The sequence below is a fragment of the Crotalus tigris genome, unplaced genomic scaffold (assembly GCF_016545835.1).
Source record: "Crotalus tigris isolate CLP2741 ecotype Arizona unplaced genomic scaffold, ASM1654583v1 scf7180000020062.1902635, whole genome shotgun sequence".
Classification (NCBI taxonomy): Eukaryota; Metazoa; Chordata; class Lepidosauria; order Squamata; family Viperidae; genus Crotalus; species Crotalus tigris.
The window spans coordinates 1,840,890-1,866,356 of record NW_024097841.1 but is presented as its reverse complement, the minus strand read 5'-3'; the positions used below and the strand labels follow the sequence as shown (position 1 = coordinate 1,866,356).

Below are 25,467 nucleotides of genomic sequence, written 5' to 3'. Positions count from 1 at the left end.
TCTGGCCTAGTTCACATTCCTCGGGTCAAAAGGCCATTTATAAACTTTATCCAGGAACAACCTGTAGAAAATTTGTTCGGTCTTAAAGGATGCATCATTCCCGTGAGTAATACATGAACACACTAAGGTATGCATCACCGCTCTCAGGCAAGGAGGTGCACAGTAGGGGAGTTGATGCTACTGTTGCTGTAGCATTGGTGCATACAAAGTGCTGTTGACACAGGGCTCACCTGCTCACCTGCCAAGCTAACAGGGTCCCTGCCTGGTTCGACCAGTCCTCCTGGGCTGCCACGTGGTGTAGATAGTAAAGTATGGGGTACTTGATCAGCAGTCAACCAGTTGCAAGAAGGTTGATAGGCCTGAACCGGGTGTAGAAACATGTTTTTCTTCTCATAAAAAGCTGCACAGGTAATCCTTGACTTACAACAGTTCCGTTTAGTGACTGTTCAAAGTTACAACGGCACTGAAAAAAGTGACATGACCATTTTTCACACTTATGACCACTGCAGCGTCCCCATGATTTACACTTGGATGCTCAACAACTGACTCCTTTTTATGATGGTTAGTGTCCCGGGGTCACGTGATCCCCTTTTGCGACCTTCTGACAGGCAAAGTCAGTGGGGAAGGAAGATTCATTTAACAACCGTGTTACTGACTTAGCAACTGCAGTGATTCACCTAACAACTGTGGCAAGAAAGTAAAATGGGGTAATACTCATTTAATAAATATCTCACTTAGCAACCGAAACTTTGGGCTCAATTGTGGTCGTAAGTCAAGGACTACCAGTACATTGTGATGTTTTAAGCAGGCACCAATAGATACCTTTATGAGAATTGTGACTAAAGACTTATTACCGTTTCACAAAATGTGAACCTCAAGGTTGACCGAAAGGCCCAAGAATTATGAGTTTCGAGATGTTCTACATCCCGTTATTTTTATGACATGCAGCCCTGTCTTGCCAATCTTTCCAAACCTGATATAGTTCAAGAATTCCTGAAGTACCAAACTGGGGAAAGTTGAAGGCTATAAAATGTTGATTTAAAACCATGGTGACCCAATTCCACAAGCAGAGAATACACAGTGATTAAGTCCTTATTTGCAAATGTCGATGTTAAAGCCCCGTGACCTACCGCAGTGATGGCGAACCTTTTAGAGACCGTGTGCCCAAACTGTAAACCAAAACCTACTTATCGCGGGTGCCTGGTGGGCGTGGCTGATAGCCATGGCAGACTGGGTGGGTGTGGCCAAGGTGGGCATGGTAACCTTGATGTTGCTCGTGGGGAGGGATGCCTGTGGGGGCCGGGCAGGGTTGGGGGAGATCCAGGGGGTCTCCGGCAGGTGGGGCGGTGGCCGGAGGCTCGTCCTGCGGGGTGAGGCGAAGCGAGGCAAGGCAGGGGTGCCATTGTCGCAGGGCAAGGCGGGGTAGGGGCCGGGGCGGCTGCTGCCTTTGGCTCCCACACACAGAGACCAGCGAGCACATGGGGGCTGACAGTGTCCGTCAGCAGCCACAGCCTGCTGGCCCCTCAACCGGCGCACTCTGGGGCTCCGCAGCCCGCCATCAGCAGTTCAGAGAAGCTGCCTCTGAGCCGGACAGCCAACCGACAGCTATGCGATGCAGTGGGCCGTGCCCGGGAAAAGGAGAGCATGCGAGGCCAGGAGGGATGGGATGGAGGGGAGGGAAACCAGCTGTGCTGGGATGCATCCGGCCATGTGGGACCTCAGCGAGTTAGCGGGTGGCTGGTTGAAGAGGGACGGTTGTCATCTCCGGGGCATTTATTTATTTATGAGACTTATATACCGCTTTAAGTGCAAGCACTCTCTAAGCGGTGTATACCAGTAAGCAATGTGTATATATATTTACATTGCCCCCAACAATCTGGGTCCTCATTTTACCTACCTCGGAAGGATGGAAGGCTGAGTCAACCTTGAGCCGGTGAGATTTGAACCGCTGACCTGCTGAACACAGTCAGCTAAAGTGGCCTGCAGTACATGGCGCGCGTGCCCACAGAGAGGGCTCTGAGTGCCACCTCTGGCACGCCTGCCATAGGTTCGCCACCACTGACCTACCGCACTAGCAGAATCACACTCTTCTTCAGGCCACAAAAAACCTCCTCAGGATTTTGCGGACTACTCTTCCTCGCTGAGTAACAGACTTTTTCTGCAAGGTGGTTCTAAGAATTCACCCACCCATTTTTAATGATAATCCTGTTCAGGGACTTCCACCTAAGCCATGCCATAATTATAAAAAGAACAGTGGGAGAATGAATGGAAGTAACAACCCTTGCTGAGAATGAAAGATCCCCCCCCAAACAGAGCCTTGAATTTAGACACTTGGGCTTCTTCTCCTCTCTTTTGCTCCCTGGAGTTTCCGTCTTTGATTTCAGCTGACCTGTTTGAGGCTTGGTAGAACATCCAGAAAACCCGAGGACTGTACATTACATTGAGTTATCAGGAAAACATCCTAGGAGTTAGTGGCCATCTCGCTTCCAAAGTGGGTTTCCCACGAAGTCATTAAACTCGATTCACCAAGGACTTTAATTTTCAAAACGTGAGTCAGATAAACCCATACATCACAAAGATCATCTTTTGGTTTTGCAGGTTCTGCACATCCACCCACTGTGGTTTTTCAAACACAGTTTAGACCAGAGGACCTCCAAACTTGGCAACTTTAAGACTTGTGGACTTCAACTCCCAGAATTCGGAGACACCCCCCCCCCCGATGTAGACTTATGCAAACACAGCCCATTACTTTAACAATAGCGTAATGTGTTGTAAGAATTTTGATAGCCTTTTATGGAGGTTTTCCAGAGGATTGGGACAATTGTTGGGAATTCTGGGAATTGAAGTCCCAACACATTTCGGGGGGTACCATATTGGATGGTGGTCAATAGGTCACTGAATATGTTGCCACAAAGAACAGCTGAAAAGGATAATGCCAATGTTTGGGCTTTTCAGCCTCATTTGTACGACAGAGCTTTTAAGAAAACTGTAAGGCAGGGGTCTTCAAACTTGTCCCTTTTATGACTTGTGGACATGCTGGCTGAGGAATTCTGGGAGCTGAAGTTCACAAGTCATAAAAGGGCCAAGTTTGAAGACCCCTGCTGTAAGGCAACCAAGAGAATTATACTGATGCAGGCCAAGTTCCTAAACATCATTAGTGTTAGAAGGAAGTGAGGTTTTCTCTCTGTTTATATACAATGGTATATAGTTGTAATTGTTCATACTCGATTGTGTATAAACAAGGAGAAATCCCCGCTTCCTTCTAGCACTGATAATGTTACCTAGTTGGATCATGAAATGTCTGCAAGAAAACCATCCAGCTCAGACAGCACCAAGGACCCCACAGTTCAGCCCGAGCTACCGATATTCTCTTTTATTGCGTTACTAAAACCAGCCTAAGCTTCCATGCTTACTTTATTAAAACGGAGGCAGAAAGAACAAGAAATCAAAACTATGGAAAGCTGTTAGCTTTTTCTGCATAGACAACCAGATTTCCTAGTATGATCCTTTTCCCACTGGGGGCAGGGGATGTAGAAATCAAATACCAGTTTACAGCCTTTCAATAATCTGAGGTGACTTTTGCCATCTCATGCAAACGAGGAATAAAAACTGGGTCCTACAGGGGGCTCGTCTTTAGGCCAAGAAAAAAAGGTAACCAACCCATGGGTGTCACTGAATCTTTAAGGATCCAGTTAGGGTGTAACTAAAGCAACAGCAGAGATCCCATGTTCAATGCAAGTTTTGAAACAAATCGATCACATTTCTGAATGTCCTACAGATTTACTTCCAGTTATTGCTGTCAAAGTTTAAAACTAAAATGTCCCAATAGGTTTGCAATTATTTATAACTGCATGTTTAATTAAAAAAATAATACTTAAAGAATATTCATTTGTAAGAATATTCATTTGAGAAGCAAAAACACTGATGTTAATTACAATCCAATTTTTTGAGGCAGTAAGAGGGAGCAAACGTGCTGCAATTTTTAACTAGGCACAGCAGAAAAGTGCTTTGTGTATTTTTTTTTAATATCCAATGAAAAATCATTTCTTTGCATATCATAACGGAAGATAAAAACGGTAGCAAAATCTAAGCAAAAGCACAATTTATTTACTCAATAAAAATTATTCCTAGGATATATACAGCATAGAAGAAACAATCTGATGTGTTTCCAAGCAGTTGCCTTAAGACTAATTGATGTATTCGTAAGATTTAATTTGATAAAACACTTGCTTGAGAGGGAAAAAAAATCCCAATAGGTTTTATCCAAAGAGCTTCTCTTCCACCTCCAAGCAAGGAATTAAACTTTCAGAGATACAACTTTTAAAACATCCCAATTAAAAGTATACAAGTCACTAGAAAGAAGTTTTGCTGAAAGCCACAAATGCCTGATGCACAGTGGTTAGAAATATGGTGCACAAAGAAAACGTCTGCGTTAAGAGCAAGATGGAGAATAAGCAGATTTCACAATGCCAAAACAACACAACCAGCTACCTTTGCAAAGCTGGGATCAAAGAAGGCCCAGCAACTTGCACTGGCCAACTGAACCATGGTTATCCCACTCAATCCAATTACATTGTTTAACAATGTACGGAGTCATTAGCTAACCACACCGACGTGGATTTGCACAGCCAGCAATCACATTTTGCTCGAGTGTGTTGTGCAAATGCAACCTATCGTACAACCTGACTTTATACATAAAGTGTTCATCGTGAAAATTTGTACTGGGAAAGCTCAGGTGAGCCAAGCCGCTGTTGCAGCAGCAAACGTGCCATCTTTAATCTTTCCAAAAAGCGCTCTGCATCCAACTATGCAGGCATCTTAGGCCTCAGAGGCCTTGCTCGGCTCAAGTTACCTTAATTCCCAATGTTTATTTATTTATTTATAAAACAATAAATACGGATGAAAGCTGGGCTCTTTGCCATGAGGCTTGCCCAGAGTGGGCAACCACACCGTGTGCTCTTGTGGCTAAACACAGGGGAGGGTTAAATTCTGAAAATGTTTGCACAAAAGCGCAGTGGAAAAGTCACTGACCTGTACAAAAAGCTCTACTGTTTTTAAAACAAAAGTGTTTATTTAAACAAGCATAAGCAATTAATTAAGATATTTCCACAGCAAGATAAATATCCCAGTTAAACTATCAGGTCATTCTATGGCGTGCCATAGTGTTGGGCTTAAGACAGCTGTACAGTGGGAGAGGGGCTGAGGTTAGTGTTATTTACATTACCATATTCAATATACCCTATACAAGAAAGGAGCTAAAATCAGACATGGGAGATTAATTTCACTGTTCTGCCAGGGGAGCGGAGTCGGTTTTGCTTTAATCCACAGTGAAGCACAGGCTGTATACAGCTAAATGACTCCTGTTAGTCGAGGCCTCCAGCATTCAACACACAGTAGGCTCAGGAGGGATTGACAACTTGATTTGTGTTGAGAAACTGAAACTATACAACAGCCAAGTGTCTTTGGGCAAATACAGACTTTTCTCTTTCCTTTTTTTAATTGACAACACAAACCTGGTCTTATTTTAGGAACCCTAATTGAGAAGGTTTTTTTTTTTTTTGCTTTAAAATAAAAAAGAAATTCCATTTCATAAGAGGAAATCACACTATTCTTTGTTTTGTATTTATAACCACCACACAAAAAGTGGCTGTTGCAAGCAGCGTCTTGCCCGTTGCTCCCTCACCATGTAATAAGCTGAAAGGATACCATGGTGGCTTAGACCACGCTCTCCCGGTTAGCCGAAGCGAGGACGGCTCGGCGGCAAATTGGGCAAGTGGAATTCTCGGATAGCCAGCGATCTATGCAGTGCACATGATACTCGTGGGAGCAGGGGAGTTTTCGAAGCTTATTCCCTTCGGTGTATTCGGTGATACAAACGCTACAGGTTTTCAGAGCATCGCTCTCGCCAAAATTCCTCATAGCGAGGTTGTCAATTTGTTCTTTGGTGAGTCCTCTGGGCTGGTCGTCGTCTTCTTCATTGAGCAGGAAGAACTGGGCCAAGCTAAGGAATGGCAAGGAGCCGCTTTCTTCAAAAGTAACGGACCCCCTCGCGTTCCGCCCTTCCCGTCTCGGGCCAGGCATGGGGCCCCCTTCAGGGCTGCCTTCGTAGGCCTCTGCTGACCCAGCCTCAGGACCTTCGGGGCTCAAATGGCCGTTCCCGCCGCCCCCTCCAGCCTGGGGCTCGGCCACTTCCACATTTGGGGCTGGTGCGGAGACCCCGGGATCGGCGTCACTGTCGCTGTACATGAAGTAACTGAGCTCACCAAAACCGGTCATGATTTGTCTTAACATGGTTTGAATGGCAACCGAGGTGGTCTCGCTCAGGCCCGTGTTCAGGATTCTGCGAATAGGGATCCTAATGGTGCTGACATAAGTTCGCACGCCCGCCCTTTCCGAGCGTGAAAAGGTACGTCTAAACCCCCCTCGCTCGCTTTCGTACGTGACTGTATTGTTCGGAGTCTGGGACCTTGATCGCGTTCGGTTGGCTATGCTATCTCTCTGCCTGTATTCTCCTGGACGAACCCGCCTCACTTGCAAGTCGAGGACGATGGTCGGAGGTCTCTGTCCAGGGGCTGGGGGGTCCGCGCTGCCGCTCGTTTCCGAAGAGCTGGCCGCCTGGGGGACGGGCCTGGCTTCAGAGGTCGAAAAGAGAACCGTGTTTTCAGCGGGTGCCTCGGGATTTGCTGCATGTTGACGTATGACCATGTGCTGCCTTGTTCTAGAACTTCCTTCTGCTTCGCCGACCGAGGGGAGATCAGGGGTTTGAGAGGATGTATTGTGATGTATCCTGCGCGGAGATTCACTCACTGGGTTAAGAGGGGATCTACTTCTGTCAGTCCTTGCCCGTGTCCTCCGTTGTTCAGGACTTCTGCTTCTTGACCTTCTCTGGCCTCTCTGGAGAGAGACGTCTTCAATCAGCTCTTCAGGATAACTCATTTCCGAGTCAGGCTGCCTGGCCACGGGAGGGGAGGAGCTCGGCCTTAGAGCCGGGGGGGAGGCAGACCTCGAGGTCTCAGTGTCACTTTGGCTGTTTTCTAGATCCTCTCCAGTGGGGGGTTCTACGGGTGCCTCGCCCTCCGTTTCTGTACTTGGGTTCCCGTTATTGCGGTTGACGTTTATCTCCAAACTAAATCTGAAATCCCCGCTGTTTGGATTAGTCCGGCTTACTGCTCTCCATGACTGGTTGCCTCTCTGCCCACTCCGTGTCGTATTTCCAGTTTGACGAACTGAATTAAGCCAATCTATTATGGAATCACCATTAGATACTTCTTCTGCGGATTCGCCACCTGCCAAAGGAAAGTAACTGCTATAGTTAGGTGAATGAAACAATTCTGGGCTAAAAACTTTCTCCAAACCCTTTACAAGTTACGATCTTAGAAAATAAGGTTCTTGGCCACAGTACAAATATGTGTTCTTCCAGGTTTTGGACACCATAAATGCTTAGCTCACCATACCTTCCTAAATTAATCACAGCAATATCTGTGGGACAGATTAATTTCATCACCTTTAATAGACTGTACCAACAAATAATATTTTGTCCAGTATTGAACACTTCAGCAAATCAGTCAAGATGACCATTTCCTAAAGGTCAGGAAATAAGATAATGGACTATGATAATTGTAATGAATTCCATTCCCTAAACTAGAGCATCTGCCAGGCAATAATTTATCCATGCAACATTGCATAAGCCCAGCATCTGGCTTCATCAGGACTGCTTCTACAATATTATCACATCAAGGCTGCACACTTGGCCAGAGAGATTCGAACCAAGATATCCGATCGGCACGTGCAGTTATCGTGGCTAAAGCAGGCCTGCTTGGAATAAGTTCGCGGCAGAGTCAGAACGCTCACCACCGCACTCTCTTAAGCCAGGAACAAAGGAGAAAAAGAACAGGGCAGCCCGCCTCTCTTTGTAGAAGCCGTTTCAGAGGAGAGGAGTACGTAAGCTCTAGAAACTGCACCACAGCAGAAGTCAGAGGCCCAACAGGATTTAGCCACAGAAGCACAACGGCTCAATTCAAAAGGCTTCTTTGGTAAGTCGTGCGGTGTGCAATCTGACTATTACCATAGGAACGTTAGAAGAACAGTGCGTACCTCTGCTGTCTTCAGTGGGCTGCTGGGGTGGGCCTTCCTTAATTTGCTGCAGCCTTCTTAGCAGCTCTTCTTCCGTAATTTCACCTGAGGAAACAATGGGCAGGTGTTCCTGAGAAAGTCATTCACACTCATGTGCAGCAACACTAGGGGAACCAAAGCAGAGATGCGTTTACCGAGATTACTTATTATTCTTTCTCTATTTAACATTGGGAGTGTATTTTCATTTAAAGGGCCGTGATGATTTTGGCAATACTCCCAACCACATATGGCAATACTCCCAACCACCCTTCTTTGAAAAGTTACCGTACAGGGCTGAAGAAGAGAAAAGAAAAACCGCCAGGAGAGAGACGGAGGGAGCAGACACTTTAGAAGGCAGAAATTTGGCCTGCCTACTTCCGCCTGGGAAAAGAACAGAGCAAGCTCAGTTCTGCTCAGCACGGCATGTGCAGTAAAGAGCAGAGGGCAAGAAATGAGAACTGCAACACTCATACTCAGGAAAACGAACGGAGGGTCGTTTATAAAATAGACCAGGGATGGCGAACCTTTTAGAGACCGAGTGCCCAAACTGCAACCCAAAACCCACTTATTTATCGCCGGGTGCCAGGTGGGCGTGGCTCACTGGGTGGGCGTGGCTGTGGTGGTCATGGCAGACTGGGTGGGTGTGGCCAAGGTAGGCCTGGTCACCTTGATGTTGCTTGTGGGGAGCAACGCCTGTGGGGGCTGGGCAGAGTTGGGGGAGATCCAGGGGGTTTCCGGCAGGTGGGGCAGGAGGCTTGTCCTGCGGGGTGAGGCAAGGCAAGGCAAGGCAGGGTGAGGTGCCATTGTAGCAGGGTAAGGCGAGACTGCCTGACACCATCGGCCCCCGCACACAGAGGCCAGCGAGCGCATGGGGGCTGACAGTGTCTGTCAGCAGCCACAGCTTGCTGGCCCCTTGACCGGTGCACTCTGGGGCTCCGCAGCCCGCCACTACAGAGAAGTCGCCTCTGAGCTGGACGGCCGGCCGACAGCTGAGGAGGCGATGCAGTGGGTCGTGCCCTGGAAAAGGAGAGCATGCGAGGCCAGGAGGGATGGGATGGGGGGGAGGGAAACCAGCCATGCTGGGATGTATCTGGCCACGTGGGACCTCGGCAAGTTAGCGGGCAGCTAGTTGAAGAGGGATAGTTGCCATCTCTGGGGCATGGCACGTGTGCCCACAGAGAGGGCTCTGAGTGCTGCTTCTGGCACCCGTGCCATAGGTTCGCTACCACTGAAACAGACTATTACTAAGGGAGGTCCGTATGAAAGAGCATGAAAAAAATATTGAATCTACACAGAGAGCAAAATAGCAAGAAAGGGAAATAAATGGTCTTATCTCAGCTGCTGAGGGGGAGCAGGGGAAGAGATCAAGAAACGCTTGCCCAATAAACAAAATACAGCTTTTAACATTATAAAATATAAAGCTATCCACATGGTCAAAATCAGGTGGCTGACCAGCACTTGCTACTGATGCCCACTATGCCTTCACCTATTAGAAGCGGTGGGTGGGAATGTCAAATGTTTAATGGGTAAGAAATTCTAGATAGCATTGCTCCTGGAAATAGCTCAATTATTATATTAGCAAGCAAAGTCTTTACCAAATGTGCCACCATGGAAAGATTACTGAACAGTTAGTAGATTCTTATCTGTTAACTAACAGCACGAACATCTTAGCATCTGTACAGGATTTTCTTTCAAGAGAATCATTCTATAAACTTTGCTTTGATACTGCAATTTTTCTTCAAGAGAATCGATGGCTAGCTTTTTCTTTTTTTTTAAAAAAAATCTATTTTATTCATTTATTTTCATTTCTACTGCCGCCCAACTCAAACAAATGATTTTGGGTGGCAACCAATTGTAAAACGATTAAAAACAATTACAATAATTTCTTCTGAGTGGGAAAGAATAAAAGGAAGATTTGATGTGTGGTTTTTAAGAGAAGAATGGAAATCTGCAGTTGTATTTATTGCAGAGATTAAGCTCTTTTGGAAGTCTATACTGGAGGTACCTGGGTATATTAGCATAACTAATACAAAACATGCACGTAATCCCATACACTCCAAAGCACCTGATGGCAACACACGATCTGGAACTAAGGAGAAGCTTCCCAACAGTGAGAACGATTAATTAATAAAGCAGCTTGCTTCCCGGAGTTCTGGGCGCTCCCTTGATGGAGCTTTTCGAGAAAAATTTGGACGCCCATTTGTCCAGGATGCTATAAGGCAGTGGTTCTCAACCTGTGGGTCGGGACCCCATTTGGGGTCGAACGACCATTTCACGGGGGTCGCCAAACAACGCAGTCCGCCATTTTTTCCCCTTTTCCTTAGCCGTGCTACTCCCTTTTATTCTATTGGCTTTTGAAAGCCAATAGAAGAGACTCTCTTGAATAGAGTCTAATTCTATTGGCTTTCCAAAGCCAATAGGAATTGTCCAGGCTGTCTCTGCCCTGCTGAGCCCGCCAAAAGTCCCAGTCTGCAAACGGTGCTGCACCAGTGGAATAGTCCTCGACTTACGACCGGTTGAGTAGTCCTCGACTTACGACCGGTTGGGGGGTCGCGGCATTAAAAAGGTTGAGAACCACTGCTATAAGGACTCCTATCTTTCACAGGGGGTTGGATTCGAAGACCTCCAAGGTCCCTTCCAGATCTATGACTCTATGACAACCATCGTGAGCGACTGAAATTAAATAACTGCTGGGTTAACAGCAGGACGGCAAGATTCTTACTGTCTGAATGGCAAGCTAAGAAAGCGGCGTACCAGGTGTGCCTAGTAAGTTGTTATCTCTCATCAGCCTGTAGTCTTCTTCACTCAGATTATTTACAAAGTGATAGAAAGCTTCTTCTCGGTCCAACCGGTCCAGCTGACTCCGGCGCTGAGCTTCCGACTGATTGATATTTCCTTTATTATTAGCCTCTGAGCTTTCCATGTTGATAAAAGTAGAAAATATTTCTAAAAAATAAAAGTAAAAAAAAAAAAAAAGAAGATCAGCCAATTTTGGGGAGAGGGATGTCTAACTCCATACTCCATATAACTAAACTTCAGTGAAGAATATACACATATATCATCACCCTACAGCAGTGGTTCTCAACCTTTCTAATGCCGCGACCCCATAATACAGTTCCCCATGTTGTGGTGACCCCCAACCACTTATACATCACCGGGTTCCAGGGGCGTGGCCAAAGAAAAGGGGAAGAAAATGGCGGACAGCCTTGTTTGGCGACCCCCGTGAAATGGTCGTTCGACCCCAAATGGGGTCTCCGACCCACAGGTTGAGAACCACTGCCCTACAGAAACATAGAAAAACTATATAGAATGTCATACAGGCTGCAGAAATCAAACTGTGGTTAAAAAGAGAGCACACCTGTCCACAAGATAGATATGCATTATATGATCTTGATATATTATTTGAATCTTCTGTTTATTTTTATTCTGTTAACTGTTAACAGGGTAGTTTTAATGTCTGTGTACCAGTGTTTCTCAACCTTGACAATTTTAAGGCACGTGGACTTCAACTCCCAGAAGTCCACAGCCAGCAATGCTGGCTGTGGAATTCTGGGAGTTGAAGTCCACATGCCTTAAAATTGTCAAGGTTGAGAAACACTGGTCACTGTAAACAGTGTAACAATGGCTAAAATTGTGTAGCAATTTCAGAAATCAGAAGAAGAGCTGGGAATGTGTTCTAATCCCCCAAGGGAGGAGGGGAAGGTGTTTACAACAAGACAGCTTCATTGTAAGAACTGTTGGGCAGAATAAAGGCATCAGCTAGCCCCGTGACAGAGGAGGGTGTAGCTGGGCCCCAGTCCTGGGGACAAGCTCTTCCCTGACACAAATGTAAGACCACCTCTCCCTGTGAACGGGCCAGCATGGAGGATAAACACAGGAGGAATTGCCTCCTCTGAAATCTAGTCCAGAATAAGAGGTGCTGCATTCAAGAGAACCCACCAGACCATCCATAAACACAAAAGGCTAAAACACAAAAATACACACACGTAAACATGCTCTACACCCAAGGATGTGTACTTTAAGCCTGAAGCTGAGAGGTAGTGCTTCCTAGCTACGACCTACCGCAATGAAGATACAGCAGGAGGAAAGGCAACACACTCTGAGAACATCTACAGTACCACTTTAGATATCATCCTGTCTCTTCTACAATCCAAGCTATGAATCAGCAGAACATGGCATACCTTGTCAAGGAACCATTAGTGGTATTGTGATTTAAGGCATTAGACTTCATGTAGATGACAGCATGGATGATCAATCATCCAATATGGTGGAAGATAAGAGAGTCTGGCATGTTCTCAACCTAATTCAACCAATTATTATTTATATTTTATATTTCTTAATCGCCCATCTTCCTTGGAGACCTAGATTATCTAGATCTTCTCATATATTGCCCTTAGCATAAATGGTGCACTCGCTATATCACTTATTCAGGAAAAACAATCCACTGTAAATAGATTTCAACATGAACATTAACCTCACCACCATTTATTCCACTAATGATAAAGAACGTGTGTTTTATATTTCTCTCGCTGCACAAATGAGGTAAAGAAAGTCCGAATGGACATCTGCCACCAGCATCTACACTATACAGCAGAGGTCCCCAACATTTTGGGCACCCAGAGACCGGTTCCGTGGAGAAAGGCTTTTCCCCGGACCGGAGGGTGCGTGGTTTTGTGTGCTGCCTGCATCCCGCGGAGGGGGTTTTGCTTGTTTGTGTGGACCGGTTGCTGCCATGCTGCGGCCCGACACAGATTCATGGACCAGGGGTTGGGGACCCCTGCTATATAGCATCCAGGCAGCTGGGTATGTTTCCATTCTAAAATATTGGACCTCAAAACATCAGAAGAGGTTAATGTGTGTTGAATAACTGTTTGAGCATATAATCTCAACTATGACTTTGGGGTCAAAGGCAGACAGGTCAAATGAAGTCAAGAGCAATTTGACAGCAATAGTTCTGTTGCTAAACTAACTCCATTTAATCATGCAAGGAGACCTTAGTAGGGGACAGACCAATACTAAGATTATCATAATGACTGATGCTGCCACTAGTTTTCTTATAGAGGCTGTACAATAATCGTTTCCACTGAGTGTGAAGAAGAGGATGCTAAGCAACATCAGATTAAATTAGACTAACCCAGTGTTTCTCAGCCTTGGCAGCTTGTGGAGCTGGCTAGGGAATTCTGGGAGTTGAAGTTCACACACCTTCAAGCAGCCAAAGTTGAGAAACACTGGACTAACCCAAGATTCAATTTCTCAGCACATCCAGTGTAATTCCACATATCTGTTGTTAAAGACACACGACTGGGTCTTCTGAGCTTTCAGGAGCAGATAGTCACTTAAGCACAGACGCTGCTATGCTGAGCTATATTCTGCCTTTGGTACTTGGATAAAAAGATCCTGGGAAAGTTAGATGTAAAACTGGCAGAGCTATGGCAACCTCAAATCACACTTGTCATGAACCAGGGTTAAGTTCCACTATGGCTCAATACTAGTCAGCCCCAAGCATGTTATTATATGTCCAATCTGCACTACCTGTCTGATAATACAGGTAGTCCTCGACTTACCATCACAATTGAGCCCACAATTTCTGTTAAGTGAATTTTGCCCCATTTCACAACCTTTTCTTGTGAAGTGAATCACTGCAGTTCTTAAGTCAGTCACAGTTGCTAAATGCATCTGGCTTCCCCGTTGACTTTGCTGGTCGGAAGGTAGCAAAAGGGGATCACATGACTCCAGGACACTGCAACCGTCATAAATGTGAGTCAGTTGCCAAGTGTCGGAATTTTGATCATGTGACCCTGGGGATGCTGCAATGGTCCTAAGTGGAAAAAACAGTCATAGGCCACTTTTTTCTAGTGCTGTTGTAATTTCAAACAGTCACTAAATGAACTGTTGTAAGACAAGGACTACCTCTATGCGACTTGCTCACCAGCCAATATCCTGAACAAGTGGCTTTTTCAGCGTATCGTTTATGCCTGGATTCTAGCTTGATGGAGCAATTTATCTTCTTCAGGAAGAACCTCCCCTGTGTCAACATCCGGGCCATTGGCAATTGCTTGGCTACCTCCCAGATACGGGGAAGAGTGAGACATCGCTCACCTGGATCACCTACATAACCAGCCATTTGCTCATCTAATGAGTCACCCTGAGATGAATCCTTAATCATGACATCCAAGAGGAGACAATTGAGTGTTACGTTTTCTACTACAGAATTAGGAAGATGCCTGTGGTTATTTGTTTTGATCTACAAATAAGACTATTGAAAGAAAGGCAAGTCATGACCTACGGATGCAAAATATCCTGAGCTTAAAATGTCTCTATCTCAGTACATAGGGTCTTTCAGCTTGTGTTCTAGAGTTTTATCCCAAGCTTCAATCAAAATATAGAGTTTCATAGCCCTGTGAGCTCATTACCCCGTTGTTGTTTTAAAAAACTGCAGATTATCAAATAAAGCAGCTGGTACTGGTCTTCTTCCTAGGAGCATTTGGGTGAAGGATGAGATGGGGGCAGGACAGTTCAGAAAACCATTCTGGATGCAAGAAGATGGTTATTAGCTGCATTTTTTTCCTGTAACTTGGGTGGTAAGAAATTCTCAGCATGGATAACTATAAAAAAAGGGGAATTATCAAAGAGTGGATATATGTTCCCATTATCCTCTATAACAGCAGCCCTCAACATTTTGGGCGCTAGAAACTGGCTCCGTGGAGGGCAGTTTTTCCACGGACAGGAAGGCATGGTTTTGTGTGTTGCCTACATCCCACACATGCACAGATGGGCTTCGCTCATTTGCGTGGACCAGTTCCTGGCGGGCCACAGACCAGTGTTGGTCTGCAGCCCAGAGGTTGGGGATCCCTGCTCTATAACGTAAAGTGTTACAGATTTGGTTCTGGCGCAATAATGGATATTTTAATATCCATTAATTAATTAAAATTAATTATTTTAAAAATCTTCTTAAGAAGCTATATTTTCCTATTTGATACACATCTTTTTAAATACAGTGATGCTTTTGGAGCATCTAACATGCCAAATGACAAGTAGGCCAAACATAAGCTTGTACTTTTTACCCTCAGAATTACTCAAACAGAGGCGCTTCTTAAAACACGCAAAGTAAGCATTAGCAGCTTGTTCGAGGCACATGTAGAAAGAAGCAAATAGTGACCATGTTTCTGAGGCATAGTTATAAGCAAAAAGAAAACATGTGAGTCCTGTTTCAGGAAGACAGGTTTGAGTAACCTTCTTCCTCAGAAAATTACGGCAATGACCAATTCTGAAGTAATACCAGCAACAAATGTTTGGCCTTTTAACTACGTGCATTGAAAATCTTTTATTTAAGCTATTATTTTACCTTAGGTTTCCCCCCCCCCCAACTTGGAAGCAGCACTTCCCATATTATCCAGTATCATCACAGTGTCAGGGACAGACAATGGTCTCCCTGCAATTTGCAAATCCTGGATATCAATAAACAGGAAGTAACTACATAACAAATGCCAATGTTAGTCATCAGTGGCTAAGATGTGTAGTAATTTTTTTGCTTATTTATTATCTTACAGGTAACCAATGATTAATATCCTTTACAATGCTTAAGGACTCCCGAGAATTTGGTAAAATTCTTCATTCTCAATTACCGTCTTAAAAAAAAAATGAGGCAAGACAGTGTACACTAAAAAGTAATTACAATGTGTTATTAAAAACTAAAATATATGGGAGATTACACTATCTATTCGAATACACGCAAGCAAAAATACAGCACTCGAATCAAAATCAAATACAGACATAATTCTTATAAACTTTTAACAATACGAACAATCTGACCGCAATTCAAAGTTGGGAGATTTAACAGAAAAACAGAGTTGGAAGACACCTTGGGGGTCTTCTAGTCCAAGCCCCTGCTCAAGCAAGAGGCCCTATATCATTTCATCTCTTTTTAAATCCTCCAGTGATGGACCACCTACAACTTCTGGAGGCAAGCTGTTCCACTGGTTAAGTATTCTCACTGTCAGGAAATTTCTCCTTAGTTCTGGGTTGTTTCTCTCCTTGATTAGTTTCCATCCATTGATTCTTGTCCTGCCTTCAGGCGCTTTGGAGAATAGCTTGACTCCCTCTTCTTTGGGGCAGCCCCTGAGATATTGGAAGGCTGCTATCATGTCACCCATCATCCTTCTCTTCATTAAACTAGACATACCCAATTCCAGCAGCCGTTCTTCGTATGTTTTAGCCTCCAGCCCCCCAGTCATCCTTGTTGCTCTTCTCTGCACTCTTTCCAGAGTCTCAACATCCTTTTTATAAAGTGGTACTTCACGTTATCTTGATTCTATCCCTCTGTTAATGCAGACTAGGATTGTATTAACTTTTTTGGCTACTACCATACACTGCTGGCTCATATTTTTTTAAATGATTGTCCACTAGGACTCCAAGATCCCTCACACAGTTACAACTACTGAGCCAAGTTTCACATAATCTGTACCTGTATTTTCAGTTTTTCTTCCTAAATGTAGAACCTTATATTTCTCTCCACTGAATTTCATTTTGTTAATTTACAGGTTAATTTACAATGCATCACATACATATACCTATTTGGACATAGGAACAAAACAGATATAGAAACAGCTTCTTAGAGCAGTCTATATTGCACAGCAAAGATCTGAAAGATTAAAAAAACTTTTGTGTTCACTTTTAACTTTTATGAGATTACTACTTGCCGGGTTTCAACAACAGTACTTGGAACCGAAACACCATCCTTTCAACATTTTTTGCCCTAACAATATATTGTTTTTAATATTTTCTTTTAATAATGTACTATACTTTGGAGAGACTAGAAACAGAATTTAAATGGGTGTATCCATACTTGGGAAACTCAGGTATGGAAACAAAATGTAGACTGAGAAGGAAGTTTTGAGCTGGGCTATTCTAAGTTCCAGAAGACATTAGTGGAAGTTTTCGATGCCAAAGAAAGAAGATGAGAAGACCGGCAACTTGGGTACTTGAACACCAATAACTTAAACTGTTACTGAGAATTAGGTGGATTAAAATAGGCTAAAACTTCAAATTTAAATTTACAGAGTGACTTCAAAAAAAATAAATAAAAAGCCAGTGACTTTTTTTTCCATCTCTAAACTCATCTTTCCCAGTAATATAATAAACTGCTCAAGCTGAGTCATCAAAACCCCAAATCTGTTATCCTGTGATCCCTAAAACTTTTACTCCGATCTGATGAAAAGAAAAATGACTTTTATAGGTCCCATGGGCATCGCTAATCAGGGCAGACTTCTAAAGCATGACTTCATTAGATGTAGAATGTCTGCATGTCCACCCCACTTTCCACTCCCAATACACAGGTGTCTTTATCCCAGGTCGTGTTTGTTATGCATTACTAATTCCCCCAAAACTCAAGTACTCTAAATAGATTATAAAATTGCTTAAAGGCGTTAAAATAAATAGCAGAAAAATAGATAAGAAAAGTCTTCCGTGACTGAACCGTACTCTGCATAGAAGAGTCAGTTGCAGTCTACGTCAGGACTAAAATTCACATTTTGAAGTTTGGGGATGTTCCAGGTTTGAACCAAAATGGGGGTAATTCCAGGCTGGAGGATTCCTTGGCAAGAGCAAGGATGGATCCCTGCGATAGCAGCTGTGGATAAGCAAGATAGGGAGAACACTAGTGGGAGGACAAACAAGTGGGATATTTTTTACTATATTGCAGCTTGTTCCATACTGCAGTGACTACCTATGGCAAGAGGGAAAGCTAGAAGGGAATGCACAGATCGGCATACAGGCCACATAATTGGTAGGGCAGGGAGACACACAAGCCATATCCTAGCTATACTAGCTCATCCAAAACGGTTCAGACTTTTCAAGCAGTGATGTTTGTTCCAGGATCAGGGCAAGCCCCATTTCTCATTTCATGCACATTCCTTATATAAGGAAAATTATAAGAAACAAAAGCTGTCATCTGCTTTAATACAGGCATTTATCAACAAAAGTGCTTGGTGAAAGGGGAATCTTGGGCCGAGGGGTGAGAAGATGTTAGCACAGCATAGGAGCTAATTTTGAATCCTTATGGGGGAAGTATTCCTTAAGCAGAATCTTCTTCCCTGTGACTACACACCTAACTTGTCTTTGTGAAGACATCTGGAAGGCTCCCGAGAATAACTGAAGAGATAAATAGGAAGCAGGGAGCTAATCTCTGCAAACCAAATTATAAAATCAGGATCCAATTGTCTAGTAATTGAACTAGGTTTTAAAAAGAGCTCGTAAAATAAGGGGAAAAAGCCTCTATACATCACGGGCCTTCTTGTGGCTTGAGATAAACACAACTCACAATAATAGCATCATCATGTAAATTAGTAAAAGCAGGATCCACTTATTAAATTGTAATGTTCAATTCCATCAGCAAAACTGAATGAAGAGTTTTCAAAATACAGTAGTGCTTGGCAGACAATCAGAAATTTGCCTTTCAGATGACCCACTGTAATTGTTCTTTAAATTAAACGGAGCTAATGATTAGTGCCTAGAGAACCGTATTATAAGAGGCCTCTTGCTTTCATCCAAACGGATAAGCAGAAAACTAAAACCAGGTTATTTGAAATATACCACTGGAAGGAGGGAGAGAGTTAATATTGTCATGAAAGTTAATTTATTGTAATTTTTTGGACATTGTACCTGCAACTGAAATAAGATTTTAAGAAGTTGTAACAAATATTAAGGCTAGGCATGGAAAAACATGGGCCTCCAATCTTTTTATGGGAAGATTTCTAACAAAACATCAAAAATGTTCAGACATTTCTGAAGAGTAACTTCTGAGCAGACAAGCACTCATCTTCCCTTTGTCACTGTTGCAAGGCATATGGAAGAAAATCCTCTTGGCAATAAAAAAATATTTCTCCCACTGAGGTCAGTAAAGGCCACTTTAAATCCTAACAACTAGTTGGAGACAAGGATTTCTGGGGACCAACAATGTTGAGAAAGAAGCAATGTTGCTTCTCTTCTCCAAAATTCAATACCACATGTAGCAAGTTGAGACTTTTGACATTTCTTTAATTTCTGAAGATTCTGAACTTAAAAAATAAATAAATTTTGTATGATGATTCAATGGCCCACATTAGAGCAACATCTTTGATATGACTTGCAATTCTGGGTCAAGTTAGAGTGTCTGAGCCTGCTTTGTACCAAAATGCCTGCTGATGACACACTTGCAGCCCTGACACACTTGCTCTGAACCAGTTTGGTCTTTGGCCTGAAAGAGGCTCCCGACTAACGTTATGCAGAAATGCTTTGCTGTTTAAATACCAATTTCGCGACACATAATCCTCAACTTATGACAACTGAGCCCAAAGTTTATGTGGCTAAATGAAAATTTGTTACGGGAGCTTTGCCCCATTTTACGACCTTTGTTGCCCCAGTTGTTAAGTGAATCACTGCAATTGTTATGTTAGTAATGTGTCTGGTAAGTGAATCTGGATTCCCTATTTATTTTGCTTGTCAGATGGTCGCAAAAGAGACATGGCCACCGTCATAAATATGAGCCAGTTGCCAAGCATCTGAGTTTTGATCATGTGACCATTGCGGCGGGGGGGGGGTGTTGCCGCAACTGGTATAAGTGTGAAAAACAATCATTAAGTCACTTTTTAAAGTGCCTTGTAACATCAGACTGTCACTAAACTATCGTAAGTCGAGGACTACCTGTAATTAAATGTCACAGGTCAGATTACCAAAAGTCTATATTTTAGTTTGTTTTAACTTGGACTGTAGTGAGCATGATTTTTGATGCTGCACTATTTGTAGTAGTTATAGATGCATAAAAGGTATTACTGCTACTATAGAGACACCAATTTTATATATATATATATATATATATATATATATATATATATATATATATATATATATATAATAATATATATATATATATATATATATATATATATTCTGAGGTTTTCGCGGGTGTTTGTATGTAGGTCTTTGGTTGTTCGGGTTTTCTCCCGCGTAAAATTGGAAGTGTCTTGGCGACGTTTCGACGAAGTCCCATGCTTGCTGCTCGAAAGCACGAAGCTGAAAACACCAGCCTGAAGATGACGAATGGGACTTCGTCGAAACGTCGCCAAGACACTTCCAATTTTACGCGGGAGAAAACCCGAACAACCAAAGACCTACATACATACATACATACATACATACATACATACATACATACATACATACATATATATATATATCGATATAAAAGCTACAAGTGGCGCAAAGAGCCATGGAAAGATAGATGCTTGGCATCACAGGACAAGATAGAAAGACCTGCGTATGGATTAGAGAACAAACGGAAGTATAAGATGCCATCAGAAGAGAAAAAGCATTGAACAGGGAATGGGCTGGTCACATAGCAAGAAGGACAGAGGACAGGTGGATCAAGGCAGCAACAGAACAGATCCCACTTGATCAAAAGCGTCCATGAAAGAAACCTAAAACAAGACGAATTGATGACATCCGCAAGTATTGCAGGCCCAATTGGCAAAAGAAAGCCCAGGACCGTATTGGTTGGAAACATGCAGAATGGCCTTCATCCTACTGTGGATAGATAAGGAATCTGTTTTAAAGTGTGATTGATTGACTTGTCCTTGGCAAAGAGTTGTGAATCCATTGTAGTTATCTTGTTCAGGGTGATGATTGACTCAAAAAAAAAAGAGCTGTTTTACCTAGAATCAGCAAGTTGAATCAGATTAGCTTTTGGTCAGTTGCTGTGCTGAAAAGCTCTTCTGACCTGTCACTCAAATGGCCTGAGACAAACTGCATGACCGTGTCAAGTTAAATCTCCCCAAGGTCTGCATGGCCCCATTCATTATAAGCCAGTCTAAAAAGTGGTTCCTCGGGAAATTAAGGAAATTAATTTCTATATATTAAGGAACTGACGGAAACTGATGGGAAGAACAATTAAACAGGTTAGGAAGTTACACTGTGCTGACTGAAAAGGGCAATCAAATTGATGGGAGTTGAAGGCCAAAATATCCGGACAGCATTTGGTGCCTAATCAGCCAAAAGATTTTATGGATGCACTGGCCAGGTGTAGGCAACCTTGGCTCTTTTATGACTAGTAGACTTCAACTCCCATGCTGGTTCAGGAATTCTGGGAGTTGAAGTCCATGAGTCATAAAAGAGCCAAGATTGCCTACCCCTGCATTAGGCTAACTCTGTTTTTTGAAGTCAAAGAAAAATAAGATTATAAATAACAGAATACCAGAATTGGGAGGGATTTTGGATTTCTAGTCCAATCCTTTGCTAAAGCAGAAGACCCTACACCATTTCAGACAAGTGGCTGTCCAGTCTCTTCTTAAAAAACTCCAGTGATCCATTTCCAGTTTTTGTCTTGCCTTCTGGTGCTTTGGAAAATAGGTTGACCCCCTCCTCTTTGTGGCAGCCTCTCAAATATTGGAAGACTGCTAGCATATCACCTCTAGTCTTTCTTTTCTAGACTAGATATACCTTATTCCTGCAACTATACTTCAGGATAGTCTCTCAAAAAGCGAAAAGTGAACAAATTTCACCCCACCTGCCATCCTCATAACCAGGTTGAAGCAGCTTCTTTGAAACTAATGTCACAGCAAAATTTTAAAGTGATAGAAAGCTCTCTTTCAAGATCACAGGCCACATTCTGTATAGCCAACTCCAATTCAATGCAACCAGAGTAAACATCTACAAAATATTAAGGATTGGTTCTACATGAATCTCCCCACTGGTTAAAAAAAAGAAAAGAAAACCATTCTGTCTGTAGAAATGTTTCACAAGATCATCTTCCAAAATTCTTTTGTGTGAAATGATCTGGACATTTGTGCCTCTAGCCAGTTTTTCTACACAAATGAAAGACTTCTAGGATGGACAGTAGTGACTCAACTGAATATCAAGGCTTACATAATTTACTGACATCAAAAAATTATGTTAGAACAGACTCTATCACTCTAAACCAGATCCAGCCTTCCGAAGATCATGTAAACATCCACATATAATGTAGTTCCCCGACTTTTCAAAAGTTAATCACTTTAGCTATCTGGGAAAAAGAAAAAAATAAATCAAAGCTGCACCTCCCAGATTGTAATGTCTATAGTTTTAGGCAATTTTACCACAAGGTTTTCAACTATTGAAAAGAGTTAATTATGGCGCCCACCATCTTATGTTTCCTTGCATCTCAACCCTCTTCTCTTTCTCATGCTCATCCTTTGTTACCATCATTTTTGACTGAGTACAGAAAAGTTGGTTTCAACCTCTTGGATATTATGTAATTAAGCTTGGACCAAACATTCCTTTCCTGCTGAAGTCTTTTTTTTCCCCCTCCAGTTGTTGCCTTAAGAATGAATCATCTTATACAAATATTTGATAATTGCCAAACAATTATCAATTGACACAGAAAGTACTAATCAGGGGTAGAATCTGGAATGCAAGCTTTATTGTATAAAACTATGGAAAATGGAGTGGGGAGAGAAAAGATGGAAATATCTGACCCACTTCTAATCTTTTAACAAAGGCTGGAGAATGCAAAAAAGTCAATAGAGAAACACTAGACAGCTAAACTGCATTTCTGACTAGAAGTGGCAGAACATAGGCATGAGTAAAACAGAAACCTCTAGAGGTACTGAGAATTGTGCACTTGTAATGTCTAGTTTCCATTCAAGCCTAGATGTGCTATAAATTGCCTAACAATCCTTATATATTTTCCAGAATATAACTTTACTGTAGTAGATGACTCATCTTTCAAATTGTCTTAGATTAAAATAGTTTTGAGTTGACAAATCTTCCAAATGTTAAACTTCTGAATTTAAATGCATTTTTTCATGTAATCAACTGTTAAAGACTTCAATCAATATTCTTCTAAATCTTTTTTCTATTTCTTTTTTTCTGTTACTGTATATGCATTTGTGGTAGATTTGCTACCAAAGGTTAGGGTTAGGGTTTTTTCAAGATGGCATATTGGTTGGGAAAATAAAAGGACATTTTTTTCTCTCCAACCAGAGCAGCCTAATTGGTATACCAAAACATTGAAACTCTTCATGTGAAGTTTTCCTCAACTTGGCAGGGATTCACACTGCATCCTTAATAGCACTGACATCCCTGGAGAGAAATAAAGCTTAACAGTTATTAAGCACAGAAATAACAAATGGTTGACTACCATGGCACACCAGTAATTAAATTTAACTGTACCAATGTACCAATGCTCCTGGTAATTATCCAAAGCAAGCCACCACCAAATCTTTTTAAAAAGAATTAGCTTATCTTTCCTTTCAAACAAAATCTTCACATACTGCTCACTCACTTGCAGCTTTCACTGCCCCAGGACTATCAATTTTGGGTTATTTTGTAAGAGGAGGTGACCTCACTGGTCTATTGGCTTCCTGTTACTTACGCTTGGAAATCCAACCCAGCTTCAGTCAAGTCTCATTTCCACCCCCTCCTCTTTCAAATTTCACATCTTCTCTGAAAGAGTTCAGTTTAAGTCACTTCCACATCCCAAGCAGAACACTGCATGCTAAAGAGCAGATGTTAACAAATTGGTAGATGCTACCAACATAGTTCCTGTCTATGTACTTCTCAAATTTGAATTAAAAGTTGTTTGGGGTAACTCTACCTTAAAAAAAAAAGTTAAATACCACATGCAATGAAGCTATTATATGCTAGCTGATCATTTAAAAGCAAATATAATTTGACTTAAATGTCAATTATTTTCATATTAAAGTATTTGAGTTTCTGTCCAGAGCTTTTGGCAGAATTCAGTACAGCTGGTAACTTAACCCATTTAAAATTCCCTATATCAAAACCAGGAGTAACTCAAACATTTCCTATATAATTACCTACATCCTGAAGGTAGCTATTCCTGCACACATTCAGTATAATTGACATTCTTGTCATCATAAAGTGGTACTGTTAACAAGTGGCTGGACTGTCCAAATCACAGAAACCCAAAAAGGATGAAGGCATAAAATAATAAAACTAGGTGCTTCCTATTCGGTTAGGGGTGACAAATATCTGAATGGGTCCTGATCACTACGGTAACTATGAATGTGTCTTTCTAGTATTGGATGAAACCACATTGGTGAACCAAGGACAACCCAAATTACTACCATTTGATTTAGGGGCCAAATAAACTCAGATTTAAAACCAGACTATTTCTAATTTACAGACATGATTTTTTGGAACCAGTATAAAGGAACCCCCCAAATTAATAGCCTTGACCCTCAGAGGGGATGACCCAGGAAGGGAAAAAAGCAGGCCCCGTTTCCCACTTCCTGCCTCTACCACACCCTACGGACACACGTGAATAATGACTTATTCCCACGGAGAAAAATCCCCCCGGAAAAAGGGGGGGCTGGAGGAAAAGCGAAAAGGAGAGGAATGCACCTGACCTGACGAACCGAAAGAGGCTTTTCTGCGACCGTCACGCTGGGGGGGGGGGAGATTTTCCTGCCAGAGCCGTGACTTTCAACCAACAGCCATGACACATCAGAAGCCTCCCTTCCTTCCCTCCCTCCGGATCAGACACGGGGCTCGGAGGAGACCAAGAACCCGGATTTCCTTGCATCGAGCCGTCGCTGAGAGGCTGTCCCGATTGAGGCCGGGGCCGCGATGACTGGAGAGGCGGGCGCGGGGAGGCCAGGCGGTAACGCCAAGTCAGGCCCGGGCCTCGCGCTTGCCCAGTTAGACCGCCGCTCCCCGCAGCCCCCGCAGCGGGGCAAAGGCGGGCCTCCCTCCTCTCTCCTCGTTCCAAGCGGAGGGAAGGCCTCGGAGGCTGACAGCCCCGCCGGCCAGGGGCGATGGGAGTCGTAATCCAGCGGATTGGGAGAGCCGCCCGCCTCGCGAGGACGGAGGGGGCAGCGGTCCTCGGTGGGGGACGGGCCCCGTGGCCGCTCGACCCGAGAGGGCGCCCCCCACCCCGAGGCCGCGAGCGCCGCCGCCCCGTCCGCCCTCTTCCCCCTCAGCCGCCCGTCCAGAGTCTGGCCGCCACCGCCGCCGCGCCCCCTCGTACCGCCCCAGAGGCCGCGGCGTCGTTCCGTCCCGTCTCCCGTTTCTTCCGCCCGCCGACGCGTCTCCTCGGCCTGGCTGGTTCGGCGGCGCCTGCGTCCCTTCCTGGCTCCGCTTCTCTCCCTCAAGCGGCCATTTTATGCTCCATTGTTACTAAGGAACTCGGGGCCGGAAACGGCGAGGGTAAGTCGGGAGGGAGGAGGGAGCACGGCGGGGGGAGGGAGCGCAAGGCGACGCCTTGATTGGTTGGGTGCCGGGCGGCGGCCCGCGCAATAGAGGAAGTGACGCGACCGGCTTCCCTCGCCACGCCCCGCGGCGTGCGCATGCTCACTGGGCCCGCCGTCCCCCTCTCCCGTCACG

The 25,467-nt window shown here is 43.7% G+C and overlaps 1 protein-coding gene across 1 annotated transcript; it reads right to left on the bottom strand.

The window, feature by feature from the left end:
- Positions 1-4,007: 4,007 nt before the first annotated feature.
- Positions 4,008-25,289, bottom strand: RLIM (ring finger protein, LIM domain interacting). Its single transcript, XM_039365363.1, has 4 exons — positions 25,112-25,289; positions 10,867-11,058; positions 8,095-8,178; positions 4,008-7,286 (listed from the first exon to the last, which is right to left on the bottom strand). The coding sequence occupies exons 2-4, from the start codon at positions 11,033-11,035 to the stop codon at positions 5,716-5,718; spliced, it is 1,824 nt and encodes a 607-aa protein (XP_039221297.1). The 5' UTR covers positions 11,036-11,058; positions 25,112-25,289; the 3' UTR covers positions 4,008-5,715.
- Positions 25,290-25,467: the final 178 nt, after the last annotated feature.

Coding starts and splice junctions, on each gene's coding strand:
- RLIM (XM_039365363.1), bottom strand. CDS start 11,035: ATGGAAAGCTCAGAGGCTAATAATAAAGGAAATATCAATCAGTCGGAA. Junction 8,179..10,866: donor CAACTTACTAGGCACACCTG/GTACGCCGCTTT, acceptor TTGTTTCCTCAG/GTGAAATTACGGAAGAAGAG. Junction 7,287..8,094: donor GCCCACTGAAGACAGCAGAG/GTACGCACTGTT, acceptor TTCCTTTGGCAG/GTGGCGAATCCGCAGAAGAA.